Consider the following 26,245-nt stretch of genomic DNA (forward strand, 5'->3'; position numbering starts at 1 on the left):
GGAAGGACAAGGGCCTTACTGAGGCACAATACCATACAGCCCCCCCCCCCCCTCAAAAGTGTCCCTTTTCTCCAGAGGAACTGATTTCTGTAGACTAAACTGGGGATGAGCTGTAATTCTGGGGGATCCCCAAGCCTCACCTGAAGGCTGGCATCCCTAAATGCAGTGCAGTCACTCTGAACATGTGGTCACTGCAGCAGCAGCAGTGTAGCATCTGAAAAGAGTTTTTGTTTTCCCCAGCAGTGGTTAAAGCAGGCTTCCTAAGCCCTTGAGCACCCTGACACAGCATGGGGGATCACCTGCCCCCACCTGGGGACTGGCAACCCAGTGATATGATGATATTTATTATTCCCTCTTTGAAATGCATAATTTTAACACTTTTCTTTAAAAAAGTAGCCTGTTTTGCTTTGCAGCTGCCAAATTTCAGATTTTTTTTTGCCTGAAAGTTCTTTAATCACTAGTACGAACTCTTTTAGTTCCTTGTTTTGAGAGAGGGAGATAAATATACCACGTCCCATTTTCAGTTTTGTTTGGTGATCAAAGCATCTGGGACAGCAAGTGTCTACTGTAATTAGGAGCCAGCATTACAGCCCCCACCACCACCACCCATGCTTGTGCATCGAATCTGCATTGTTTGCTTATTACAGAATAATATTGGTTCTTTTATTAAGGGAAAGCAGAGAACTTTTGTCCCTTGAGCAGCTTTTGTCTGATTAAATGCCTCGAACGTCTACAGAAGGGCACTGTGGAAGAACCTGCTATAATAAATCATCACCATACTCAGCTGACACTTGATCATATTTCCCCCCTACAAATTAGGTCTCTTTTCTCTCTCCGATAGATGTTTTGTGAGAGTGTTCTGGTTTTTAAACAGGAATTGCAATATTTTCAGGTGAATGATTTACATTTTGTTTGCTGGGGAAGGAGAGATTAACTCGTTGTGACCAGAGAATCTGAAGTTTTTGATGATGATATTGGATTTATACCCCACCCTTTGAGTCTCAGAGTCTCAGAGCTGCTTACAATCTCCTTTACCTTCCTCCCCCACAAAAGACGTTCTGTGAGCAAAGTTCCCTCTAAGCTGTGGAGTCTTGTGAGCAAAAATTCTGCATTGTGAGCTACTGGCTTTAAAGTTGTGAGCTACTGCATAAATTAGTTTATGGCCATTTTTCCTGAGCTGAGACAAAAATGTGTGAGCTGGAGGCTAAAAAATTGTGAGCTAGCTCACACTAACTCAGCTTAGAGGGAACACTGTCCGTGAGGTAGGTGGGGCTGAGCGAGCTCTCCCAGAAGCTGTCCTTTCAAGGACAGCTCTGTGAGAGCTATGGCTGACCCAGGCCATTCCAGCAGCTGCAAGTGGAGGAGTGGGAATCAAACCCAGTTATCTCAGATAAGAGTCCGTGCACTTAACCACTACACCAAACTGGCTCTCAATCGGTGATTGTAATAATAATGACTTCCAGTTATAGGCTGGTAAGGATCGCATTCCCAACTAAGTGAATAGGCAAGAGTGCCACATGTGGTGAATTGAATCATGGGTGGACCAACAGGGTAGGAAACCTCTTTGAGGACTAGCAGCTTTAAATTTGCAGTCTTATTTATGATGCTAATATAGGTATCAGGGTGGCCAACGCTAGCTCTCCAGATGTTTTTTGCCTACAACTCCATCAGCCGCAGCCAGCATGGCTGATGGCTGGGGCTGATGGGAGTTGTAGGCAAAAAAACATCTGGAGAGCTACCATTGGCCACCCTGGTATATAAGATACGGTTGCCACCCTCCCACCCCTCCCATGGAACCTGGAGATCTAGGATTCCAACTGTTCTCCAGATGACAGAGATCAGTTCCCTGATAGAAAATGGCTGTTTAGAGAGAGGACTCTAAGGCATCATACCTTGCTGAGGACTCTCCCCTCCCCAAACCCTTCCTTCCCAAGCTTCACCCCCAAAATCTCCAGGAATTTCCATCCCAGAATTGGCAACCCTAGTGAACATTCAGCCACATTCAAAACACTGTGTTTCCCCACGCTGTTGGAAGCAATTACTAAAACCTGTGATCTAATACTCTGATCTCTTGTGGATGAATGCTTCTCTGTCCTACTTTTACCTATTGCTTGAGGCCTAGGCAGCTGTCTAGGGCAGTCTGTGCAGGGGAGGGAATGCTTAGGGGGGAGCACAAGCAGGTATGGCAATGGCCTTCGCCTATGCTTCAAGCACTGCTTCAATGCCGTGTGCTATCTGCAGAAGATAGACTGACAGATAGAGGCAAGGCCCAGGTGATCCATTAGCCACACTAGGTGATTGTCTAGGCCTAGGGCACCAGAACTGGGGGTCCCAAACCAGCCCTGTAATTGCCCCACCCACCACACCATTGGGGGGTCTACTGTATCAAGCAGCACTTCTGACCTCAATGGGCAACCTGTGTCAAGCCTGCTCCTTCCTCTCTCTGTCAGAGGGGATGGGACACGCCCTCTTCCACTTTCCTTCCCCCCCCCCCTCTGTTGGGGTGGTGGCCTGTTCCAGGTGGGGTTGCCAAGTCCAGTTCAAGAAATATCTGGGACTTTGGGGGTGGAGCCAGCAGACATTGGGGTGGAGCCAGGAGCAAGGTTGTGGCAAGCACAACTGAACTCCAAAGGGAGTTCTGGCCGTCACACTTTAGAAGGACCACACACCTTGTAAATGCCTTCCCTTCTTTGGAAATAATGAGGGATAGGGGCACCCTCTTTTGGGGCTCGTAGAATTGGACCCCCTGGTCCATTCTTTTTGAAACTTGAGGGGATGTTTTGAGGAGAGGCACTGGATGCTATGCTGGAAATTTGGTGCTTCTATCTCAAAACACAGCCCCCACAGAGCCCCAGATACCATGGATCAATTCTCCATTTTACCCTATGGGAATCGGTCTCCATAGGGATTAATGGAGTGTTCAGCAGACATTTCCGTCCCGCCGCCCCGCTTTCTGATGACCCCATAGCGGGAAGAGAACCTCCAAACTGGAGGATCCCTGCCCCAACTTGGGAATTGGCAACCTTAGTTCCAGGTCTAGTTCTGCCTCTCAGTCCACCCTGATTGGGAGGCATGAGCCCCTTCATGGGAAGGGCGGGCTAAAAATCAAATCAGTCTTAGCAGGCCACAGTTCTCTGTTCCAGGAGGGCAGCGTGAGTCCGGGGCAGCTTCCTGAAGTACAGGGGGTGGGCAGTGGCTTCAACAGCATGGGGTAACAAAGTAATTTGCAAGGGGGGGGGGGCAAAACCCCTTGAGCTGGTCCTGGAGGAGAGAGGTCAGCAAAGGATGGGCCACAGTGGATTTCCGTGGGACTGTGAATGGGGGTTATGGGTCTGACTCAAGAAATATCTGGGGACTTTGAGGGTGGAGCCAGCAGCAAGGATGTGACAAGCACAATTGAGCTCCAAAGGGAGTTCTACTCGTCACATTTAAAGGGACTGCACGCTTTTAAATACTTTCCCTCCATTGGAAATAATGGAGGATAGGGGCACCTTCTTTTGGGGGCTCATAGAATTGGACCTCCTGGTCCACTCTTTTTGAAACTTGAGGGGTCTTTGAAAGGAGGCGCCGGATGTTATGCTGAAAATTTGTGCCTCTACCTCAAATAACAGCCCCCCCCCCTGAGCCCCAGATACCCACAGATCAATTTTTCATCATACCCTAGGGAACTCGTCACCTTAGGGTATAATGAGTGCCCAGCAGGCATTTTCCTCCCTTTCCCTTCTGATAACCTGAAGCAGGGGGAGGGCCTCTAAACCAGGTGATCCCCTGCTCCCAATTGGGGATGGCAACCCTGCATCAGGTGGGTAGATGAATCATTGCTCCAAAACACACATGGTCCACTTCTCATTCTCAGATCTCAGGAGCTAAGCTGGGTCAGCCCTGGTTACTACTTGGATGGGAGACCACCGAGGAAGTCCAGGGTCACTATGCAGTGGAAGGCAGTGGAAAACCACCCCTGAACATCTCCTGCTTGAAACCCTACAGGGTCACTATAAGTTAGCTGCGACTTGACTGGACTTCACATACATACACCTCCTCTTCCAGTTTGGCATGAAGAAGAAGAAGATAGAAGATATTGGATTTATATCCCGCCATCAACTCCGAAGAAACTCAGAGCGGCTCACAATCTCCTTACCTTCTTCCCCCACAACAGACACTCTGTGAGGTAGATGAAGATATTGGATTTATATTCCGCCCTCCACTCCGAAGAGTCTCAGAGCGGCTCACAATCTCCTTTACCTTCCTCCCCCACAACAGACACCCTGTGAGGTGGGTGGGGCTGAGAGGGCTCTCCAGCAGCTGCCCTTTCAAGGACAACCTCTGCCAGACCAGCAGCTGCCCTTTCAAGGACAACCTCTGCCAGAGCTATGGCTGACCCAAGGCCATGCTAGCAGGTGCAAGTGGAGGAGTGGGGAATCAAACCCGGTTCTCCCAGATAAGAGTCCGCACACTTAACCACTACACCAAACTGGCTCTCCATGGAGTGCTGGGGGAATGCTAGAGGCAGTGGTCTAGGAACTCTAGGAGAGGGTTTGCGCAGCGCTGGGAATGGAAGGCAAAGGGACTGAGCTAGCTATTATTTTTTAAAAACCGGCATGCTCCGATGCCATTACAGGCCAACCTGATGTGCAGAAATTAAGCTGGCAGGAGTAATTGCTGGAATGAGTCGACTGTTGAAGTTAGAGGGGACGGTTCCTCGGAAGCGGAGAATAGGACGTCTTTATCTCTGGCGTGCAGCAATGAAGAAGGTGAAGCGTTTGCTGGCTTGGAAATTCAGCGTAGGGAACGAGGCAGTGCACGAAAAAAGAGCTTCAGACAGAACAAAGAGGCCCTGCCAGAAGCCCTACAATTTAATCGGTTAAATAATACAAACTAAGGAGGAGTGTGTGCGGGATAAGATCACCCATAATGTAGGGAGACGGGTACTACCTGAGGTGGCTTTTAAAAGGAATGAAATTCATGGAGGCTTGGAAGCAAGCCAAAGCAGGTACACCTTGATTTATTCTTAGAGTTGCAGCCTCAGTTTATCCATTATTATCAGCCATGAGAGCTAAATAGAACCTCCGTGATCGGAGGCGGAATCTCTCTGAATGTTAGATACCAGGGATGCTGTTCAGAACTATTTGGCAGGCTTCTGTTTGAAGCACAATGCTGGACTAGACGGACTGACTTGGTCTAATCCAGCTGGAGCAGGGGTGCCAAGCTTGCTTCACCTAAGAGTCATGTAGAATAAACGTCAGATGTTTGAGAGCCACAAGACATTAATGTCAGATGCTTGAGAGCCTCACGGAAGGAAGGAAGGAGGGAGGGAAGGAATGAAGAAAGGTTAAAATGCTTGGGGCTCTTTAGCTTGGAGAAACGTCGACTGCTGGATGACATGATAGAGGTTTACGAGATTATGCATGGGATAGAGAAGGTAAAGAAAGAAGTATTTTTCTACTTTTCTCACAATATGAGAACTTATGGGCATTCAATGAAATTGCTGAGCAGTTAGATTAGAACTGATAAAAGGAAGTTCTTCTTCACCCAAAGGGTGATTAACACGTGGAATTCACTGCCACAGGAGGTGGCGGCGGCGGCTACAAGCATAGGCAGCTTCAAGAGGGGATTGGAAAAGCATATGGAGCGGAGGTCCATCAGTGGCTATTAGCCATAGTGTATTGTTGGACCTCTCTGTCTGAGGCAGTGATGCTCTTGGTGCTTGAGGAGGGCACAGTGGGAGGGCTTCTAGCCCCACTGGTGGACCTCCTGATGGCACTTGGGTTTTTTGCCCTGTGTGACACAAGCATGTTGGACTGGATGGGCCATCGGCCTGATCCAACATGGCTCCTCTTATGAGGGAGGGAGAAGTGGAAAGAAAGCAATTTTAACTTCAAATGTATCCTCCAAGCTGGCTGACAGGGTGCTGGGGGGCTTTGAGAGCCACACAATGTATGTGCAAGAGCCACATGTGGCTCCTGAGCCACAGTTTGGCCACCCCTGCCATTCTAGTCAGAAGGAGGCTCCTCCATCAAGGTTGCCAGAACCAGGCAAGAATGAGGACAGTTTCTCAAGCATGGAAGCTCAAAGATGCCAAAGGAAATTAAATTTCAATGATGCATGTGGGCCCTTCCTTCTATATTGGAATGAATATTTTCATGGGAATGAGGTCCCAATTAGCCCAGATGCCCAAAAACAGAAACGTAAGATCCTTTGAATCTCCATCATCTATATCAACTCACCTGGTCACCAAATACCTAATCACGCAAATAGCTTTTTTTTTTTTTTTTAGAGAAAGTGTCTTTGGGGTGAGTTTCCAGAGCTAGTTTGAAGGCTCTCCAAGGAACTGGGGTTGCCTTTGGAGCCATGAGATCTAGAAACATAACTGAAGAGTTTTAATGGTCAGTAATCCAGCGCTCAGCCTGTAATTTCTGCTTTATGCTTAGTGGGGATGGAAATCCCACAAAATTCACAGTAAGCATTTAAGCATGCTTAAATTGTTTTAAAATATCACCAGAAACACTGGTGATTACATGCAAGTGCAGTTTAATGCACCCTTCAGTGTAGAAGAAGACGACTGCAGATTTATACCCCGCCCTTCTCTCTGAATCAGAGCGGTTTACAATCTCCTACATCTTTTCCCTCCACAATAGACACCCTGGGAGGTGGGTGGGGCTGAGAGGGCTCTCAAAGCAGCTGCCCTTTCAAGGACAACTTCCTGTAGTAGCTATGACTATTACCATTTTCGCACACAGCTTACCTCGCAGTCACCATCCTGTTCCCTCCGCAGCGTCCAGTTGGATTTCCCACCATCTGCGCCGGAGTTACAGGAAGTGCCACAGCTTCTGCGTAGCAAACGTAAACTGGGTTTTAGCGGTTTACGTTTGCTACGCAAAAGCCGCAGCACTTCCTGTAACTCCGGCGCAGATGGTGCGAAATCCGACCGGCCGCTGCGGAGGGAACAGGATTGTGACTGCGAGGTTAGCTGTGCGCGAAAACAGTCTATGTAAAGTCTCCTTGTTGGCTAAAGGCAAGTAAGGAGCTATTTCTTGCCCATCCAGCACCAATCCTGTGGGACTCCCATCTACTTCTTGAAAGGAGTTGGATTTTTGTTTTCTTATTAATTCTAGCTGCATATTTCATCTTGTTTACTGCTGCCACTCTAGTGAAATATGCCTCAGCCCAGATGAATTGGGAAGAAAGAGCTCCCGGGTGAGTGTATCATGGTTGCTAGGCAACCACCAACTGTGAGGCCTAGTCAATCTCTGGGCACTAGCGGCCAAAAGAATAAATTGGTGCGATGAAGAAGGGAACTCCTCTGCTTCGAACAGTTGTGTCAAAGACAAACTTGAGGTATATGTGGCTTGCCACAACCCAGTGCTGGAGGCAGTGAGGGGGGAAAAATGTGCCTTTGGAAAATCCCCTCATCTTTATCTTTACAAGGCGTGAGTTCTAATCTAGTCTGGAGTTGCCAGGCTCCTGGTGGAGTGGAGTGTGAGCTCCTGGAGTTAGAACTGATTTCCAGCCAATGAGCATCAGTTCCTCTGGAGAAAATGGCTGCTTTGGAGTGTGGACCTCCATGTTCGTCTCTCCCCTACCCAAATCTCACCCCCGTGCTCCATTCTAAAATATATAGGAATAGCCCAACTGGGAATTTGGATTAGAACTTAAATATTCTTGCATGAGGCATAAGGTTGCCAGACTCCAGGTGGTGCCTGGAGATCTCCTGGGATTACAACAGGTGGCAGTGATCAGTTCATCTGGAGAAAACTGCTGCTTCGGAAGGTGAGCTCTGTGGCATTATCTACAGCATTATCTTCCCATATGTGCCCCGGAGATCTCTACGATCCAGCTTACAACATCTGCTGACCGTCCTTGGCCCGAAGGACGTCCATCTTGCCTCAACCAGGGCTAGGGCTTTTTCAGCCGTGGCTCCAGCCTGGTGGAATCAGCTCCCTCTAGAGATCCGGGCCCTTGCAGAATTGTTATCTTTCCGCAAGGTCTGTAAAATGAAGCTATTCCTTCAGGCCTTTGGTTGAGGCAGCGGGCGTCCTATGTGGCGATCCACCTCTGCTGTAACATAAATTTATTTTATTTACTATCTTCGGTTCATGTAATATGTGACCATCTTCGGTTCATATAATATGTGACCAACTGAGCTGCCATTTGTAATTCTGTTATGATTTGTTAAATTGTTTTCATCACTCTGGTTTAAACTGTTGTTATACTGTTTTTAGAATGTTGTGATCCACCCTGAGCCCTTCCCTGGGATAGGGCGGACTATAAATCGCCTAAAATAAATAAATAAATTATACCCCATTGAGGTGCCTCCCCTCCGCAAACCCAGCCCTCCTGCGCCATCCCCAAAATCTTCAGATATTTCCCAACTCAGAGCTGGCAGCCCTTCCTATGTATGTTTTTTTTTTTAATTTAAACATTTCCATACCACCTTTCCACCTTCCTGCTGAGGAATTTCTGTAGGTCTCTCTGTTGCAGAGGATTCTGGGAAGCGTTCCAGGGGGCACGTGGGGAATGCCTGGTGGATGTTATTGCTCTTCCTCATAAACCAGTAACGTTCCCCAGTAGGGGACAATGGGGATAATGGGTAGTGAGTCGCATTGAAACTTATCCTCCATTTTGGATCTTGTTGTTGAGGAACCACTTATAGGGTTTGGAGGGACCCTTGTGTCCTCTAGAACACGGCTTGAAGGCCATTGCTTCTATGGGTTGGGTCAACTTTAGAGAATGGCCTGGCTTATGGAGAGATAGACCTCAGGCATGGAAAGGAACAGTTCTGGCCCTGTTTTGTGACAGGCCGTGTGGCTGCAGTGATGGCGGCAGCAATTTAGCCAGTCGAGGTCCATCTTGGTATGTAGGTCAGATAAGATAGCAAAGGAACACGAGCCGGAGCGACGGCACTGCTTGTATCTATTTCTGAACACCACGCTGACACCAACAGAACTGTGAAAATTCCACATGCTGATTATTAGGCAAGAAACATGGGGACAGGATCGCCAGGGGACGCAACGCTTAGAGCTAAGCCTGTGCGGAAGCACCAAGTGGCACAACAGAACGCTCCCCGCTGCTTCCCCAGTGCAAAGACGCAACCAAAGCTCTCTTTAATCTCCAGCTCCCTAAGGTTCCTCCACTCCAGCCTCTTCAGGTCCTGAGGCAACTTAATTTATGGATTCTCATGCATGAGCCAAGCCTTTTGCAAACAGGCACGAGAAGTTGATGCTCACACTGTTGAGAAAAGCATTCCAAAGTAGGGTTGCCAATCCCCAGTTGGGGGCAGGAGATCCCCTGCTTCAGGGTCATCAGAAAGCGGGGTGGGGGAGGGAAATGTCTGCTGGGCACTCCGTTATTCCCTATGGAGACCGATTCCCATAGGGTATAATGGAGAATTGATCTGCAGGTATCTGGGACTCAGGGGGGCTGTTTTTTTTGAGGTAGAGGCACCAAATTTGCAGCATATCATCTGTTGCCTCTCCCCAAAATACCCCCCAAGTTTCAAAAGGATTGGACCAGGGGGTCCAATTCTATGAGCCCCAAAGAAGGTTCCCCTAGCCTTCATTATTTTCAATGGAGGGAAGGCATTTAAAAGTGGTGCGGTCCTTTTGGAGTTCAATTATACTTATCACAGCCTTGCTCCTGGCTCCACCCCCGAAGTCCCCAGATATTTCTTGAATTGACCTGGCAACCTTATTCCAAAGCCCTTTTAATTTGCAGGAGAGAGTCTGTGGGAAGATCCTGTTGACTCCTGAGCACTTGCTCGGTTCAAAAGGAGAATTGCAGAAGAAGAATTGCAGATTTATACCCCATCCTTCCCTCTGAAAGAGACTCCGAGTAGCTTACCATCTCCTGTATCTTCTTCCCCCAACAGACACCCTGTGAGGTGGGTGGGGCTGAGAGAACTCTCACAGCAGCTGCCCTTTCAAGGACAACCTCTGCCAGAACTATGGCTGACCCAGGGCCATTCCAGCAGGTGCAAGTGGAGGAGTGGGGAATCAAACCAGTTCTCCCAGATAAGAGTCCGCACACTTAAACTCTACACCAAACTGGCTCCTGCTGGTAGAAAGTTCATTACCCAGGGCAAAGCTGGAGGCTACTGGTAGAGAGTTCATTACCCAGGGCAAAGCTGGAGGCTGCTGGTAGAGAGTTCATTACCCAGGGTAAAGCTGGCCTTAACTTCCAGTTTTCTCTTTAGTGTTGTTCCATTTACTTTAATACATTTATACCCCACCTTTCTCCCCAGTGGGGAACCAAGGTGGCTTACGTCATTCTCTTTTATCCTCACATAGAGTTGGCCAGGTCTGTGTTGGAAAAACACCAGCAGACTTTGGGGGTGGAGCCAGGAGTGTGTGGGGTTTGGAGAGAGGAAGGGCCTCAGCGTGGTCCAGTGCCATAGAGTCCGCTCTCCAAAGCGGCCATTTTCTCCGGGGGAGCTGATCTCTGCCAGCTGGAGATCAGTTGGAAAAGAGTGGGATCTCCAGGCCCCACCTGGAGGCTGGTAACCCTAAACTGTGATGTAGGTTGTCGCTGGCCAAGGCTCACCCAGCAAGCTTCCATGGCATGAGTGAGATCTTGAACCCAGCTCTCCCAGATATTAGTCCAACACTCTTCACCACTGCACCGCGCTGGTTCGCATGCCTTAGTCAAGAAAGAAATACTGTGCTGACAAAACCAGTCAGAGGAAAAAGAAACCAGGAGATAAGAAGTGGGGAGAAAGGGAGGGAGGCAGGCAGTATACTCTTTCAAGAGCATTTTCCTACCAAGAGGGGCCAAATGTCAGGTCAGAATCAGTCCTTTTTCCTTCCTTCCTTCCTTCTCCTGTTTACTGAGACCCATTCTGTCCCCAAGGGAGGAGAAATGTGAGGATGTTATCTTGACACTGACCTCGTGAACAAACTGAACCGAGTCTCTGTGATAAGAAGCCACTGCTCTCTTGACACTCCTGTGGATGGAGCAGTGTGTTTAGGATCTGGTCGCTCTTATGGGCAGCGATTTCCGAACCAACCCCCTTGACAGAGGCTGCATTGGGGTCGCAGGCTGAAGGGTTACTTAGTGGGATCACACCTAAAGCGAGATCGGAACCCAGCTCAAGTTGAGTACGTCAAGTATGTGACAAGGTATATTTGTTGGATGAAAACAATTGCCCAAGATTAGAGCAAGCCAATGGGCAACTATTGAAAGTTGAAGGAAGCGGGACAGTGATATTAAATGCTATGGATGCAAGTCAAGAAATTAAAAGAGTTATACTAACAGAGTGCTCACTGGGAACAAGAAGAGTTCTACTAACAGAGTGCTCGCTGGGAACAAGAAGCCAGGAGACAAAGAGTCATAAACTAGCCATGTAGCAGACAGGACGTAGATGCAACATGCAGAATGCAATGTTTATTTCTTTTACTCCCAGGTACCTTTTCCTAATGTTTTATGCTAGTAAACTTTATTTCTTTTGATAAGCAATGGTCTTTGACTCTTTTACGCAAACTCCTTGCCTCTAATTTAAAACGAAAATATCCCAACAATATTTCTTTCCCTCTGTCAAATATTGATGGGAATGACCATCACATGCGATACTCCCTCTAAGCTGTGGAGTCTTGTGATCAGAAATGGTACTTTGTGAGCTACTGGCATTAAAGTTGAGAGTTGCATCAATTAGCTTGCTCTGGGGTCTGAGCTAAGACAAAAGTGTGCGAACTGGAGGTTAAAAACTGTTCACACTAACTCATCTTAGAGGGAAAATTGCTCACACGGTAATGGCAGCCGTTCCATGGTAGCTTGGGTGGTAATTGTTTAAAACCACAGATCAGTGATTTCCGGACTGCATGCCGCAAGGAAGCTGTTGGTGTGCTGTGTGGAACAAACTAATTGAAATCTCCTGTGAGCCTAAAGTACTCATCCATGCAGGAGGCCATCTGTGGCAACCCTGCGTGATTCACAGGGCTGGCCTTGCCTCTTTCCAGCCAGCTGTTATGCAAGATGAGCAATTTTTATGGTGCATGATTGGATACATGCCTGTCCTCAGAGAAGGGTACTTGTTGTGTCTCTGTATGTGTTGCTTTGCTGTCAGGAAGCATGCACAGAGCAGTGATTCATGCATAAGAACATAAGAGAAGCCATGTTGGATCAGGTCAATGGCTCATCCATTCCAACACTGTGTGTCACACAGTGGCCAAAAAACAAAACAAAAACCCAAGTGCCATCAGGGGGTTCACAAGTGGGGTCTAAAAGCCCTTCCACTTTGCCGCCCCCCCCCCAAGCACCAAGAAAACAGAGCATCACTGCCCCAGACAGTTGCAATAATATACTGTGGCTAATAGCCACTGATGGACCTCTGCTCCATATTTTTATCCAATCCTCTCTTGAAGCTGACTATGCTTGTAGCTGCCACCACCTCCTGTGGCAGTGAATTCCACATGTCAATTACCCTTTGGGTGAAGAAGTACTTCCTTTTATCTGTTTTAAACCCGACTGCTCAGCAATTTCATCGAATGCCCACAAGTTCTTGTATTGTGAGAAAGGGAGAAAAGTACTTCTTTCTCTACTTTCTCCATCCCATGCATAATCTTGTTAACCTCTATCATGTCACCCCACAGTCGACATTTCTCCAAGTTAAAGAGCCCCAAGCGTTTTAACCTTTCTTCATAGGGAAAGTGTTCCAATCCTTTAATCATTCTAGTTGTCCTTTTCTGGACTTTTTCCAATGCTATAATATCCTTTTTGAGGTGTGGTGACCACACATTGCTACCTAAAAGCGTATCCCCCTTCCAGTCAGTTACCCCAAGAAGCAAAACCTCTGAGCATGCACAGAATGATTTGGCGTAGTCTCTCACTACGCCAAATCATGCAGAAACCCTGCAGACAGGCTCTTTTAAGAATGTGTAATTTTCTCTCTCACACACAAACATTGCTGTATGCTCACGTGCCAGAAAAAGACATCTGTGTCAGGAGCTTTAGATTTTTCAACACCATCAGTAGAGGCATGTTGTCATCTGACGGCTGTTGGTTTGGCCTCCATGAGCTCATCTCTCTGATGTTCTTCTTCCTCTCCCCCTCCTCCTTTTTCTACTCCAGCCCTGTTTCTGGACATCCTCATTGTCGCTGGTTTACAGAAACTGACTAAGCGGAAAGGGCCGTACGACGTCAGCCCAGGCCTGTTGGACTACTTGACCATGGACATCTATGCTTTTCCTGCTGGACACGCCAGTCGAGCCACCATGGTGTCGAAGTTCTTTCTCAACCACCTGGTCTTAGCCGTCCCGCTTCGGATCTTGCTCGTTCTCTGGGCCTTTTTGGTGGGACTTTCTCGGATCATGGTCGGACGGCATCACGTCACCGACGTCCTCTCCGGTTTCGTCTTCGGCTACTTGCAGTTCCGGCTGGTGGAGCTGATCTGGATGTCCTCCAACACTTGCCAGATGTTGATCTCCATGTGGTGAACGCCGACCGCCACCATCCTGCGCACTTATTTTGTACACCGAGGGAAACGAAAAAGATGCTTTTCCAAGTGCAGGGTTTGAAAAATGGGGATGGTGCAGAAATCCTTTAGGTCTTAGTTGGAATCCAGGAAGCCTGCTTCCGTGGTGACGGTGATCTAGTTGCATCTAGTGAAATGTCTTTTGGTACCTTCCCGGGCTTGAGCAGCCGACCCCCATAGTGGGGTTTTTGCCCACGTTTTCTTGACTCCTGATTGGGTGGCAAATTTATTTGGCCGTAGAGAGAAAACAAAGATGTTGCAGTTTGTGCATTTGTTTAAGACGGGACCGCTCCACAGCCCTTTTTATTTCATGTGGTCATGCGTTCAGCTTGCTTTTGTGAGAGACGGAAATCTGGAGGTGAACTGTAGGCCTGCTGGGTGCCCACGCAGAAAGCCGCATCGTATCTTTCAAGGCCCGCCCACCCTTGAAACGGGATATGGGTACCTGCAGCGTCTTCTTCCCGTTCCTCTTCTCCTGCTTGCTGTAACAAGGGCAATCCTAGATGTGCTGCCCAGCAAGCAAAGGAGGGATGGACCACCAGCCTGAGGTCGGAACACCTGGGGGAAGCCGTGGCTGCCTCCATTTCCCATCGTATTGGGGAACTTAAAGGTGCAGTGCAGACGGCTGAATTACCATCTGGCCGCGCACTGACCTACGGCAAGGGCGGGATTTTATCTGAGTTTTATGTGTCCGTGGTCTCTTGTACAAGACAGGTACATAGCCAAACTTTAAGAAGAATAAAGGATATACCAACCTGGGCCGCCTTTCGTCTTGTCATGGTTTTGTCGAAGTCTTGTGAGGAAAGACGCCCTAAACCGGGACTAAACTAGTCCAGATCCAGGCCAGCAGAAAAGGGAAGGGGCCGTGGCTCAGCGGTAGAGCCTCTGCCTGGCGAGCAAAGGTCCAGGTTCAATCCCCTGCATCTCCATCCAAAGGATCAAGTCGTGGGTGATGTGAAAGACCTCTGCCTGAAAACCTGGAGGGCTGCTGCCAGCTGAGTAGGGCAATCCTGGAGATCTGGGGGAGGGCCTGCATTTGGAGAAAGGGAGAGAACAGGGGGTGTAACCACGGCTCATTTTGTAGCAGGAGCTCCTTTGCATATTAGGCCACACACCCCTGATGTAGCCAATCCTCCAAGAGCTTGCAGGGCTCTTAGTACAGGGCCTCCTGTAAGCTCCAGGAGGATTGGCTACATCAGGTGTGTGGCCTAATATGCAAATGAGCTTCCGCTACAAAATGAGCCCTGGTTTTAACATCCGAATATAGGCCCTTCTGCTCCACATTTGGACTAGTTTTTCCTAGAAGCTTGCAGGCCGGACAAGAGCTCTGGACAGGCTGGTTCTGGATCCTCGGCCAGTATGTTTGACCACATCTGTTTTAGAGTTACTGATGACACTTCCCAAACCCTATGTAAATATTCAGTACATGCCCCCTCTCACCATGGGATGTCTTGGTTGTCAGCTTCTCAGTCTGCATCTGCACCTGTGCCTGTTAACGACAAGCTGGTAAAGGGACATTAGCAGGTATTCATGTCTCCTCTTTGGCTGGAAAAAACGTTTCAACTCCTACCTCTGTTTCCAGGGCTTTTTGTGTAGCCAGGAACTTGTTTGCATATTAGGCCACACCACCTTGATGTAGCCAATCCCCAAGAGTTTCCAGGGCTCTTCTTCCAGGGCCTACTGTAAGCTCTTGGAGGATTGGCTACATCAGGGTAGTGTGACCCAGGGCTTTTTTTGTAGCAGGAACTTGTTTGCATATTAGGCCACACCACCCTGAGGTAGCTAATCTCCCAGAGCTTCCAGGGCTCTTCTCCCAGGGCCTACTGTAAGCTCTTGGAGGATTGGCTACATGAGGGGTGTGTGGCCTAATATGCAAACAAGTTCTGCTACAAAAAAAAGCCCTGCTTGTTTCACTGCCGCTTAAAGCACAGAGGGGAGGGACGGTGACTCAGTGGTAGAGCATCTGCTTGGTAAGCAGAAGGACCCAGGTTCAATCCCCAGCATCTCCAACTAAAAAAGGTCCAGGCAAAATAGGTGTTGAAAACCTCAGCTTGCGACCCTGAGAGCTGCTGCAGTCTGAGAAGACAATACTGACTGTGATGGACCGAGGGTCTGATTCAGTAGAAGGCAGCTTCATGTGTTCAAAGCACAGTAATCATAGATTCGGTAGGGACCTCCTTGGGGGTCAGTTGCCAACATGACTTTCAAGGGGACCAGCAAGCTGAATCCCAACCCATCAAAAATCTGTCTAGCAAAGCGAAACTCAAGAGCCTCCTTCCCATAGCGAGTCCTGGCTCTGGCACCCTGAGAGGAAACGCTGGTTGGTCCGGGCTGCCTTTCAGCTCAGCGCCGCTGACTGTTTGTTTGTTGTTGGGTAATGAACAGGAGAGCAAATAAATAGAAAATCTATCCCTGCAAAGCTCTCCTGCCGAGGAAGTCACGAGAGGCGTCAGCTTGTGCAGCGGCACGCAGAAGGGATCCCTTGCACTTGAGGCGAGAGGGAATTTCAAGGCTCTCTGCTGCCAAACCAGCCGCTACGGCGGGCGCTCGGCAGAATCAAAAGGGAAGGCTGCTCTGAGTATCTGGGCAGCTGGCTGGGACCTCCAGAGAGAAAGGGGGCAACCGCAGCGGCCAGCCTCCAGGTGGTAACGAAGAAATAATCAACACAATCCAAAAATTATTATTTCACAAAACCTTTAAGTAATGTGAATTACACACAAAAGCACTTATTCATTACTTCACTGGCGAGACAATCCGTGAAATCCATGACAATATGCATCTAAGCACACATACAACATTTTACGGAAAGTAATCCCCTCAATAAAGTGCTTAGTGCAACAAAGTGCTTGTACAGTGAAGCGCCAAGATAGATACATTGGTCCATTTTATGAAGATACACCCTTGGAAGAACGTTGTGTGCTTGTATGAGCTATTGTATTTTTCTAGAATGTGAAGGTTTAAAGGACTAGAACACCACTCGTTGATAAAGAGATTGGAAATGGTGCGACAAGCTACAATCCGACTCCAGGCTCCATCAGAGGCGGATTTTGTGGAGTCTTCATAAGTCTCCTTAAGTGCGCGAACTCTTATCTGGGAGAACCGGGTTTGATTCCCCACTCCTCCACTTGCACCTGCTAGCATGGCTTTGGGTCAGCCATAGCTCTGGCAGAGGTTGTCCTTGAAAGGGCAGCTGCTGTGAGAGCCCTGTCAGCCCCACCCACCTCACAGGGTGTCTGTTGTGGGGGAGGAAGGTAAAGGAGATTGTGAGCCACTCTGAGACTCTTTGCAGGGATATAAATCCAATGTAGTCATCTTCTTCTTCTCAAACCCCACTCTCCTCAGGCTCCACCCCCCAAAAAATCTCCAGGAATTTCTCCACCCAAAGTTGGCAACCCTAGCAAAGGTCCATTCCCCCCCCCCCCCAGTTATTTTCCTTCTCAGATGCTCAAAACTATCATGTCCTCTGGAAATAATTATTTTACCCCTGTAGTTATTTCTCTCCCAGGTCCCCCAATGAGTCATTAAAATCACCGATCCCAATGCATTCATTTCCCTCTCACTTCCTCTCACGGGACTGAACTGAGACCTAGGTTTTCCTGTCTCCTTACCAATGCTGATTTTTCCACACCTGCTACCCCGCTGCATATCACACCTAATCAATCATACTTTCTATTGTCATTAGCCTGCTAATGTCATGGGCATCTGAAATCACTCCACTTTCTAATATGTAGAACTGACGGACTCACATTGTAGCTGTATCGGAAGAAGTAAGCAGCAGCTCGCAAAAGCTCATGCTTGGCCACAAATTTTGGTAGTCTTTAAGATGCTACCGGACTCTTACTCTTCTCCTTTCCCAAAGGATTTCTCCTTCCGTTCCTCCCCCCCAGCATTCCCTAACCAACTTTGCAGGGTTGTTGTGAGGATAAAATGGAGAAGAGGAGAAAAATGTAAGCTGCTTTGGGTCCCATCGGGGAGAAAGGTGAGGAAGTGAAGCAAATAACTAAATGAAGTATTACATAATAATAGTACATAAAAGATTTCTAAAATGGGTTCCTTTAAAAAACAAAGTCTGAAAGTTATTGGGACAGTTGTTCTCCAGAACTTGTATATCTACTTTTAAGTCTACTGAAACCAAAGTTACTAAACCCCCACTTCCTCAACCCTTCGAATGTATTCTAGTTGTAGGAGCTGAATAAGCTCTATATCCCTGTAAACCAGGAAAATCAGAGTTGCGTATCCATGTTTCCTGTAAACAGAGAATGTCATGCCCATATAAAAATGATATAGAGCCTGGATCATGGAGCTTATTATACCAACCCCCTAAGTTCCAGGAAAGAAACTTTAGTTGTCAGTTGGCTGATGTAATCTTATTCAGGTCACCATCTATGTCCTGAAAGACACAGCCATTCTTAGGTAAGGGGGCTTCATCGAGGAGATTCTGCGCACCCAAGCTGAAAGTCTGGGGGGTGTTTGATACCTTTTCTTCAGGACTGACTTGTTGGGAGGGTGAGTGGTTTACTCCTGTTTTCCTTTGGTCTCCCTCCATAGAAATGAGAGGAGTTAGAGGGGGTGATAAAGCTGAACCATTCTCATTGGGCATCATGAGCAGATTAGATACTTCTGGCTGATTACAGACCAGCACTTTGAGTCGACTCAGAGACGCCTCTAAGATCGACCCCAAAAAACCTTCTGGGCGGCAACATCTGCTGGCTGTCCGGATCCCCATACTCACCCCGTCCTGGAAGATGATCCACCTGGCTCAAAAAGGGATCACTGCAGAAGTGGTCCCTTTTTGCTGGGTCTCCCGGCCATCTGGAAGGCTGACGAACACCTGGGGAGCCATGAGCGTTCAGAAGCTCCGGGGCGTTCAATTTCCAGCCGTCTGTTATCAGCCGTCGAATATGACCACTTTTTCTCAAAATTTGTCCCTCAACACTTTGAGTTTAGTTGTGATTGCAAGTTGTTTCGTAGATGGGAGGGCTGTAAAAGAGTTAATTAGATCCTAATACCGGTAGTAAACCAGGGGTGGCCAACGGTAGCTCTCCAGATGTTTTTTTTTTGCCTACAACTCCCATCAGCCCCAGCCATTGGCCATGCTGGCTGGGGCTGATGGGAGTTGTAGGCAAAAAACATCTGGAGAGCTACCGTTGGCCACCCCTGCAGTAGACTATCACTCTGGTATTTTCATAGGGCAAGTTGGCTTGTTTCTTATAGAACTGGGGTGGCCAAACTGTGGCTCGGGAGCCACACGTGGCTCTTTCACACATATTGTGTGGCTCTCAAAGCCCCCACTGTCCTCTCTTGCAATCCCTTCTCCAAGCCAAGTCCTCCCTCAGTTCCTTGCGGCTCTCAAACATCTGACATTCATTCTATGTGGCTATTATGTTAAGCAAGTTTGGCCACCCCTGTTACAGAACGTGAAAGGATCAGAATATGCCAGCCTCTCTCTTCCAAATCGCTCAAGCTGTGAGAGCTCCGCCCCCACTGCAACTTGAGATCCGCCTCCCAGCAGCAACTTGGAAGTTCCAAAGGATGATGAGGCACACTATAGCTGTGCTGATTTGCTGCTTTATACCAATCACACTGGATAAGAATCTATCGATTTTTTCCGCCTTGGTCTTCATCCAAATTGCCCAGGAAGGCATACATGCCAGCGTGGTGTAAAAGTTAACAGCGGCCAGGGCTTTTTTTTTTTTAAAAAAAAAAAGCCCAGCAGGAACTCATTTGCATATTAGGCCACATCTCCTGGCATCACCATTGTTCCACATGGGTTTTTTATAAGAACCCAGCCGGAACTCATTTGCATATTAGGCCACACCTCCTGGCATCACCGTTATTTTGTGCGGTGTTTTGGGTGGGAAAAGCCCAGCGGCAACTTATTTACATATTAGGCCACACTTTCTGGCATCACCGTTTCATACAGGGTTTTTGGTGGGAAAAGCCCAGCGGAAACTCATTTGCATATTAGGCCATGCCTTTTGGCATCACCGTTGTTTCATACAGGGTTTTGGGTGGAAAAAGCCCATCAGGAACTCATTTGCATATTAAGCCACACCTCCTGGCATAGACCACACCTTCTGGCATCACCGTTGTTTCATACGGGGGTTTTGGTGGGAGAAGTCAAGCAGGAACTCATTTGCATATTAGGCCACACCTGGCATCACTGTTATTTCATACAGGGTTTTTGGTGGGAAAAGCCCAGCGGCAACTCATTTACATATTAGGCCACACTTTCTGGCATCACCGTTTCATACAGGGTTTTTGGTGGGAAAAGCCCATCAGGAACTCATTTGCATATTAGGTCACACCTCCAGGCATCACCATTGTTTCACACAGGGGTTTTTTTGTAGAAAAAGCCCAGCAGGAACTCATTTGCATTTTAAGTCACAACTCTGGATGTCACCATTCACACAAGGCTTTTTTTGTAGAACATAAGAGAAGCCATGTTGGAACAGGCCAATGGCCCATACAATCCAACACTCTGTGTCACATAAGAACATAAGAGAAGCCACGTTGGATCAGGCCAGTGGCCCATCCAGTCCAACACTCTGTGTCACATAAGAACATAAGAGAAGCCCTGTTGGATCAGGCCAGTGGCCCATACAATCCAACACTCTGTGTCACACAGTGACCAAAAAAACCAGGTGCCATCAGGAGGTCCATCAGTGGGGCCCTTCCACTGTGCCCCGCCGCAAGCACCAAGAATACAGAGCATCACTTGCCCCAGACAGAGAGTTTCAACAGTATGCTGTGGCCAATAGCCACTGATGGACCTCTGCTCCGGATGTTTATCCAAAAAAGGCCAGCAGGAACTCATTTACATATTAGGCCACACACCCTGACTCCAAGTCAGCCAGAACTATGTTCCTGTGCATTCCTGAATAATAATACCACCCCGCCCCCCCCCCCCCCCCGAGCGTGGTAGAGAACTGGAGGACTGGGTTTGATTCCCCACTCCTCTTCCATGTGAAGCCAGTTGGGTGAACTTTGGCAAGCCACTGTTTTCTAAGAGCTCTCTCAGCCCCACGTACCTCACAGAGTGTCTATTGTGGGGAGAGGAAGGGAAGGAGATTTTAAGCTGCTCTGAGACTCCAAACGAAGGGCAGGGTAAATCCTCCTCCTAGCATACAATGCCTCTCCTCAAAACACCCTCCAAGTTTCAAAAAGATTGGACCAGGGGGTTCAGTTCTATGAGCCCCAAAAGAAGGTGCCCCTATCCAGTGGAGGGAAGGCATTTAAAAGTTGTGTGGTCCCTTTAGAACTCCCTTTGGAGTTCAATTATGCTTGTCACAACCTTGCTCACAACCTTGGAGAGTCAGTGGTGTAGTGGTTAAGTGTGCGAACTCTTATCTGGGAGAACCGGGTTTGATTCCCCACTCCTCCACTTGCAGCTGCTGGAATGGCCTTGGGTCAGCCATAGCTCTGGCAGAGGTTGTCCTTGAAAGGGCGGACTCTTTTCTGGGAGAACCGGGTTTGATTCCCCACTCCTCCACTTGCACCTGCTAGCATGGCCTTGGGTCGGCCATAGCTCTGGCAGAGGTTGTCCTTGAAAGGGCAGCTGCTGTGAGAGCCTTCTCCAGCCCCACCCACCTCACAGGGTGTCTGTTGTGGGGGAGGGAGATAAAGGAGATTGTGAGCCGCTCTGAAACTCTTCGGAGTGGGGGGCAGGATATAAATCCAATATCTTCTTCTTCTTCTCCTGGCTCCACCCTCAAAGTCTTCTGGCTCCACTCCCAAAGTCCCCAGATATTTCTTGAATTGGACTTGGCAACCCTAACTTCCATGCAGCCATTTTCTCCAGGGGAGCTGATCTCTGCCAGCCGGAGATCAGTTGTCAAAGTGGGAGATCTCCAGGTCTCTCCTGGAGGTTGGCAACCCTAAACAGGGCTCCTCTCAAATACTCTGGGCTCTTTCATAACCCAGCAGTGAGCCTGAACTCCCTTGAGCTACACAGAAAGCTGCAATGCATTCTTTATTTATAGATTTTTATCCTGGTTCGTTTAATGTGCCTTTGAGCAGCGCATTCTCCTTGGGCCCGCATGAGCGTGCTGCAGTCGTTGTGTATTCAAATGCTCAATGCTCCTGCAGGCTTCCTCCAAATTGCTTGACTGAGACGTTGGAGAAGTGCTGAATCCACAAGCAAATGTGCTGCAGCGCCTCCCACACGGAAAGAATTCTTTCAGGTCGCTCTCGGAACCTCTCTGAGAATACTTTCAGCCTTTGGTTTCGTTCCCAAACGATCTGCCGTTCAGTTCCTGGGTTCTTTGATTTGCCCGCAGATTTGCCTCGTTTGACCTCCATTGCAGATTTTGTTTCCCTCTGCATTCTTGATAGGGAAATTACGCATTTTCCTTTGAAGTTGCCACCGTCGAACAGTTAGTCACTTCTTTTGCTAACTGATTCGGCTTTCGCGTCGTGCTAATATTGGTTCTTTTTGCATCAGTTTATTGAATTCCCACTCATCCCTTCCACCCCTTAGCGGTTGATCTGGCTTTTCAGCATTGGCCGCTCGTTCCTCATAATGCTGTTTGGTGTAGTGGTTAAGTGCATGGACTCTTATCTGGGAGAACCGGGTTTGATTCCCCAGTCCTCCACTTGCACCTGCTAGCATGGCTTTGGGTCAGCCATAGCTCTGGCAGAGGTTGTCCTTGAAAGGGCAGCTTCTGTGGGAGCCCTCTCCAGCCCCACCCACCTCACAGGGTGTCTGTTGTGGGGGAGGAAGGTAAAGGAGATTGTTAGCCGCTCTGAAACTCTTCGGAGTGGAGGGCGGGATATCTTCTATCGTCGTCTTCTATTCTCAGGTCTTGAATTCAGCAGGTGCTCACAGGAGCACAGCTCCTAAACCTTTCTGAGGGTTCCCCCTTCTCCTCCCCACCTACCTACCTTGTCCATTGAATAGTAGGTGCAGCTGCATAACAATCTCTGGATTATGAGAGTGGGCAGCCAACCAGCCACCAGGGGCTTTGCCACACCCCCAGCAGCACTCTTTAACCCCTGGAGAAGCCCATGTCACCCCTTCTCCACAACTTATGTGATTTTGGGCAGTGGGTTGCTGGCCTTTTGACTGTGGGGGGTGGTGGCGGCCAAGGAGAACCCCAGGTGAGCAAAGCTTGCTTGGGCTGGCTGGATCTCTAACCAGCCCAAGCAGGCCTCGCTCATCCAGGGCTCTCCTTTCTTGTGTCAGGTTGCTTTCGGCTGGTGGGGGCAGCATATACTAATAAGTTATGCTAATGAGCTCCACCACCTATTTTTCTATAAAATGACCCCTGTGTATTTTGCTTAAAAACTTGGCAGTGCCTCCCCTCTCAAGGCTGCACCCACTTTGCAAAAAAAAAGAAAGAAAGATGCTTGGCAGGCACAAGGAAAGAAGCCAACGGGTGCTGTGGTGCCCACTGGCATTATATCAGGGGGGGGGAGCCTGATTTAGGATTTATGTTCCCTGTATTCTATGCATAATCTGAGCAGATGTCAATGAGAGCCAGTTTTGTGTAATGGTTACATGCGCGGACTCTTATCTGGGAGAACCGGGTTTCGTTCCCCACTCATCCACTTGCAGCTGCTGGAATGGCCTTGGGTCAGCCAGAGCTCTGGCAGAGGTTGTCCTTGAAAGGGCAGCTGCTGTGAGAGTCCTCTGAGCCCCACCCAGCTCACAGGGTGTGGGTGGAGAAGATATAGGAGATTGTAAGCCACTCTGTGACTCTTGAGTGGAGGGTGGAATATAAATCCAATGTCGTCATCTTCTTCAATCCCCCAGACTAAATAGCAAGAGAGGAAGCTGCTGTTTGATTGCATGCTTTGAAGCAGCCTTAACAGAAGTGTTGTGCCTCTGCCATACACCCAAGAGACCAGTGTTCCCTCTAAGCTGTGGAGTCTTGTGATTAAAAATTCTACTTCGTGAGCTACTGGCATTAAAGTTGTGAGCTACTGTGAGCAATTAGTTTGCTCAGGGGCCATTTGTTCCTGAGCTAAGAGAAAGAAGCGTGAGCCGAAGGCTAAAAAACTGTGAGCTAGCTCACATTGACTCAGTTTAGAGGGAACACTGCGAGAGACACGTAGCATTGACAGTTGCTGTCACTTCTAAAAGGACACAGGAGGAGCTGGTCTGGAAAAAGATGCACTGAAACTAGAACACACAAAGGAATCACAGAACACCTACGTTTTGCTCTGGATTCTTCCAGATCATTTTTGCAAATGATTGCTGCTGAATTAAGTAGAAACTATTCATGTTTTGTTGGGCTGTTCTCACAACACAAGAGAAGCCTAGGGATGCCAACTTCCAGGGGGGGATCTGGGGATACCCCAGAATGATCTCCTGAATACAGAGATCTGTTCCCCTGAAGAAAATGGATGCTTTGGAGGGTTGGCTGTGTGGCATGATAACCCACTGAAGTCCCTGTCCTCCCCAGGCTCCATCCCCAAATCTCCAGGAGTTTCCCAACCTGGATCTGGCAACTCTACCCAACAATCGCTGTGATGTGGCCTTCAGGGGTCAAGTGAGGCCCGTAGCCACAGAGGGGCCTGTGGGGGCACTGCCCCCTGACTTCCAGGGGGTCCTCTGGGGCACAGTCCTCCCCCTCTTCCCCCCCCTTTTTTTGCCACAGCCGAGCCAGCAAAATATCAGTAGCAGCAGCCAGAGCTGGGAGAGCTGAGCAGGGCGCCGTGCGCTGCAGTAGCAAAAGCGGCAGGTGGAGAAGAGAGAGGCAGAGGAAGCTGCATGGATTGGGCCAGGGAGCAGGGACAGATGGAGCTGCTGGCTGCAAAGTAAGGTTGCCAAGTCCCCCCCCCCCAAATGAGTGATGTCATCACACCGGCGACGTCGCGCACCAGCCACTCTAGGCATTTCTGGAAAAACTCTACAGTTTGCCCGGACGCTCTGGCATTTTGGGAGGGGAAAACGCTATGGTACCTATTGTAGCATAGAGTTTTCCCTCCCAAATTGCTAGGGCGTCTGGGAAAACCATAGAGTTTTCATGGAACCGCCTAGAACAGCCGGCGCGGCGTAGCTGGTGCGATGACGTCACTTGTGAGTGACGTCATCACACTGGCAACGTTGGGGGAGGTTCCCCCCGCCAGCCCAGTGTGGGCCGGCGGATTGAAAACCTCCTGGGCGGGAGGACCACCACCCGGACCGGGGACTTGAAGCCCTACTGCAAAACGTCAGGGTGGGGGAGGGGGGCGGAAGGAAACCCCCCCTGCTTGAATGCAAGGTGCAATCCCTTCTTGACTTGGCCACTCTCAGAACCTCCAGCTTTTGCCCCTACCTCAGAAAGCTCCTGAGAAGCACCAAGCCCCTGCAGTGGATGAGAAAAGGTGCCCCCTGACTTTTAAAAAAGCCCCCGACTTTCAAAATCCTGGCTACGGCCCTGGTTCAGGCTGAATTGTGAAGAGGCATAGCTCATGGTTTGTCCGCGCTAGCAACGTTTCAAAAAATGCCACATTGCTAACTGCCTACTCCAAGTGTGGTTTTCTTCTACTTGCCTGTCTTACGATCCGTGTAAAAATAATCTTGGGGGAATTTTTATGGCTGCTTTGGAAACCCTCTTGTGTCTTGAATAATGTCATCAACTCCTTTTCTTTCCTCATGGGGAAGGAAGGCACTCTGCCGGTCGCACCGAGAGGCAGACACCAATTTTGATGTCGGAGTGCTCCTTTTCTCCTCTTTCTGCATGCGCCTGCGGTTGTGGGAACGCTGCCAGGCCTCAAGATGGCAGCTGGAAAAGTCCCTTTTGCTTTTCTCCTGCTTCCTGCCATCTTCAGCGACTGGTGGGTTTGATTTGCTTGCCTCTTGCTGGATTTTGAGTGACTTTCATCTCCTGCTCCGTCCCCTCCTGCAGCTCTGAGATGAAAACAGGGATGTGCTTATAGTCTCTCCTGCCAAGGGTAATTGCTGAGGCCTCCTCCTTCACAGATGCACATCGCTGAAGATGCAGCTCTGTCTTTTGTAGCTGTTTCCTTTCATAGCTCCCCCCTCCCCCCCAATGATTTAAAGCCAAGCTAGTTTTTGCTAGAGTTGCCAATCCCCAGGTGGGGGCAGGGACACCCCCCCCCCCGGTTTGCAGGCCTTCCCCTTGCTTCAGGGTCATCAGAAAGTGGGGTGGGAGGAGGGTAATGTCTGCTGAGCACTCCATTATTCCCTGTGGAGACCAATTCCCATAGGGTATAATGGACAATTGTTCCATAGGTATCTGAGGCTCTGGGAGGGGTGTTTTTTGAGATAGAGGCGCCGAATGTGCAGCTTAGCATCTGTTGCCTCTCCTCAAAACACCCTCTGAGTTTCAAAAAGATTGGACCGGGGGTCCAGTACTATGAGCCCAAAAAGAAGGTGCCCCTATTCTTCATAATTTCCTATGAAGGAAAGGCATTTAAAAAGAAGAAGATGATATTGGAAGATATTGGATTTATATCCCGCCCTCCACTCCGAAGAGTCTCAGAGCGGCTCACAACCTCCTTTCCCTTCCTTCCCCACAACAGACACCCTGTGAGGTAGATGAAGATATTGGATTTATATCCCGCCCTCCACTCCGAAGAGTCTCAGAGCGGCTCACAATCTCCTTTACCTTCCTCCCCCACAACAGACACTCTGTGAGGTAGATGAAGATATTGGATTTATATCCCGCCCTCCACTCCGAAGAGTCTCAGAGCGGCTCACAATCTCCTTTATCTCCCTCCCCCACAACAGACACTCTGTGAGGTAGATGAAGATATTGGATTTATATCCCGCCCTCCACTCCGAAGAGTCTCAGAGCGGCTCACAATCTCCTTTCCCTTCCTCCCCCACAACAG

The 26,245-nt window shown here is 48.9% G+C and overlaps 1 protein-coding gene across 1 annotated transcript in view; it reads left to right on the forward strand.

Moving 5' to 3' along the window:
- Nucleotides 1-14,221, forward strand: part of PLPP7 (phospholipid phosphatase 7 (inactive)) — a 36,858-nt gene extending 22,637 nt beyond the window's left edge. The window contains exon 2 of the mRNA XM_060250724.1: nt 13,060-14,221. Coding sequence (XP_060106707.1) covers nt 13,060-13,424 — 365 coding nt within the window. The 3' untranslated portion in view covers nt 13,425-14,221. The remainder of the gene's footprint in view (nt 1-13,059) is intronic.
- Nucleotides 14,222-26,245: the final 12,024 nt, after the last annotated feature.

This window comes from Heteronotia binoei, chromosome 12 (assembly GCF_032191835.1).
Source record: "Heteronotia binoei isolate CCM8104 ecotype False Entrance Well chromosome 12, APGP_CSIRO_Hbin_v1, whole genome shotgun sequence".
NCBI classification, from domain to species: Eukaryota; Metazoa; Chordata; class Lepidosauria; order Squamata; family Gekkonidae; genus Heteronotia; species Heteronotia binoei.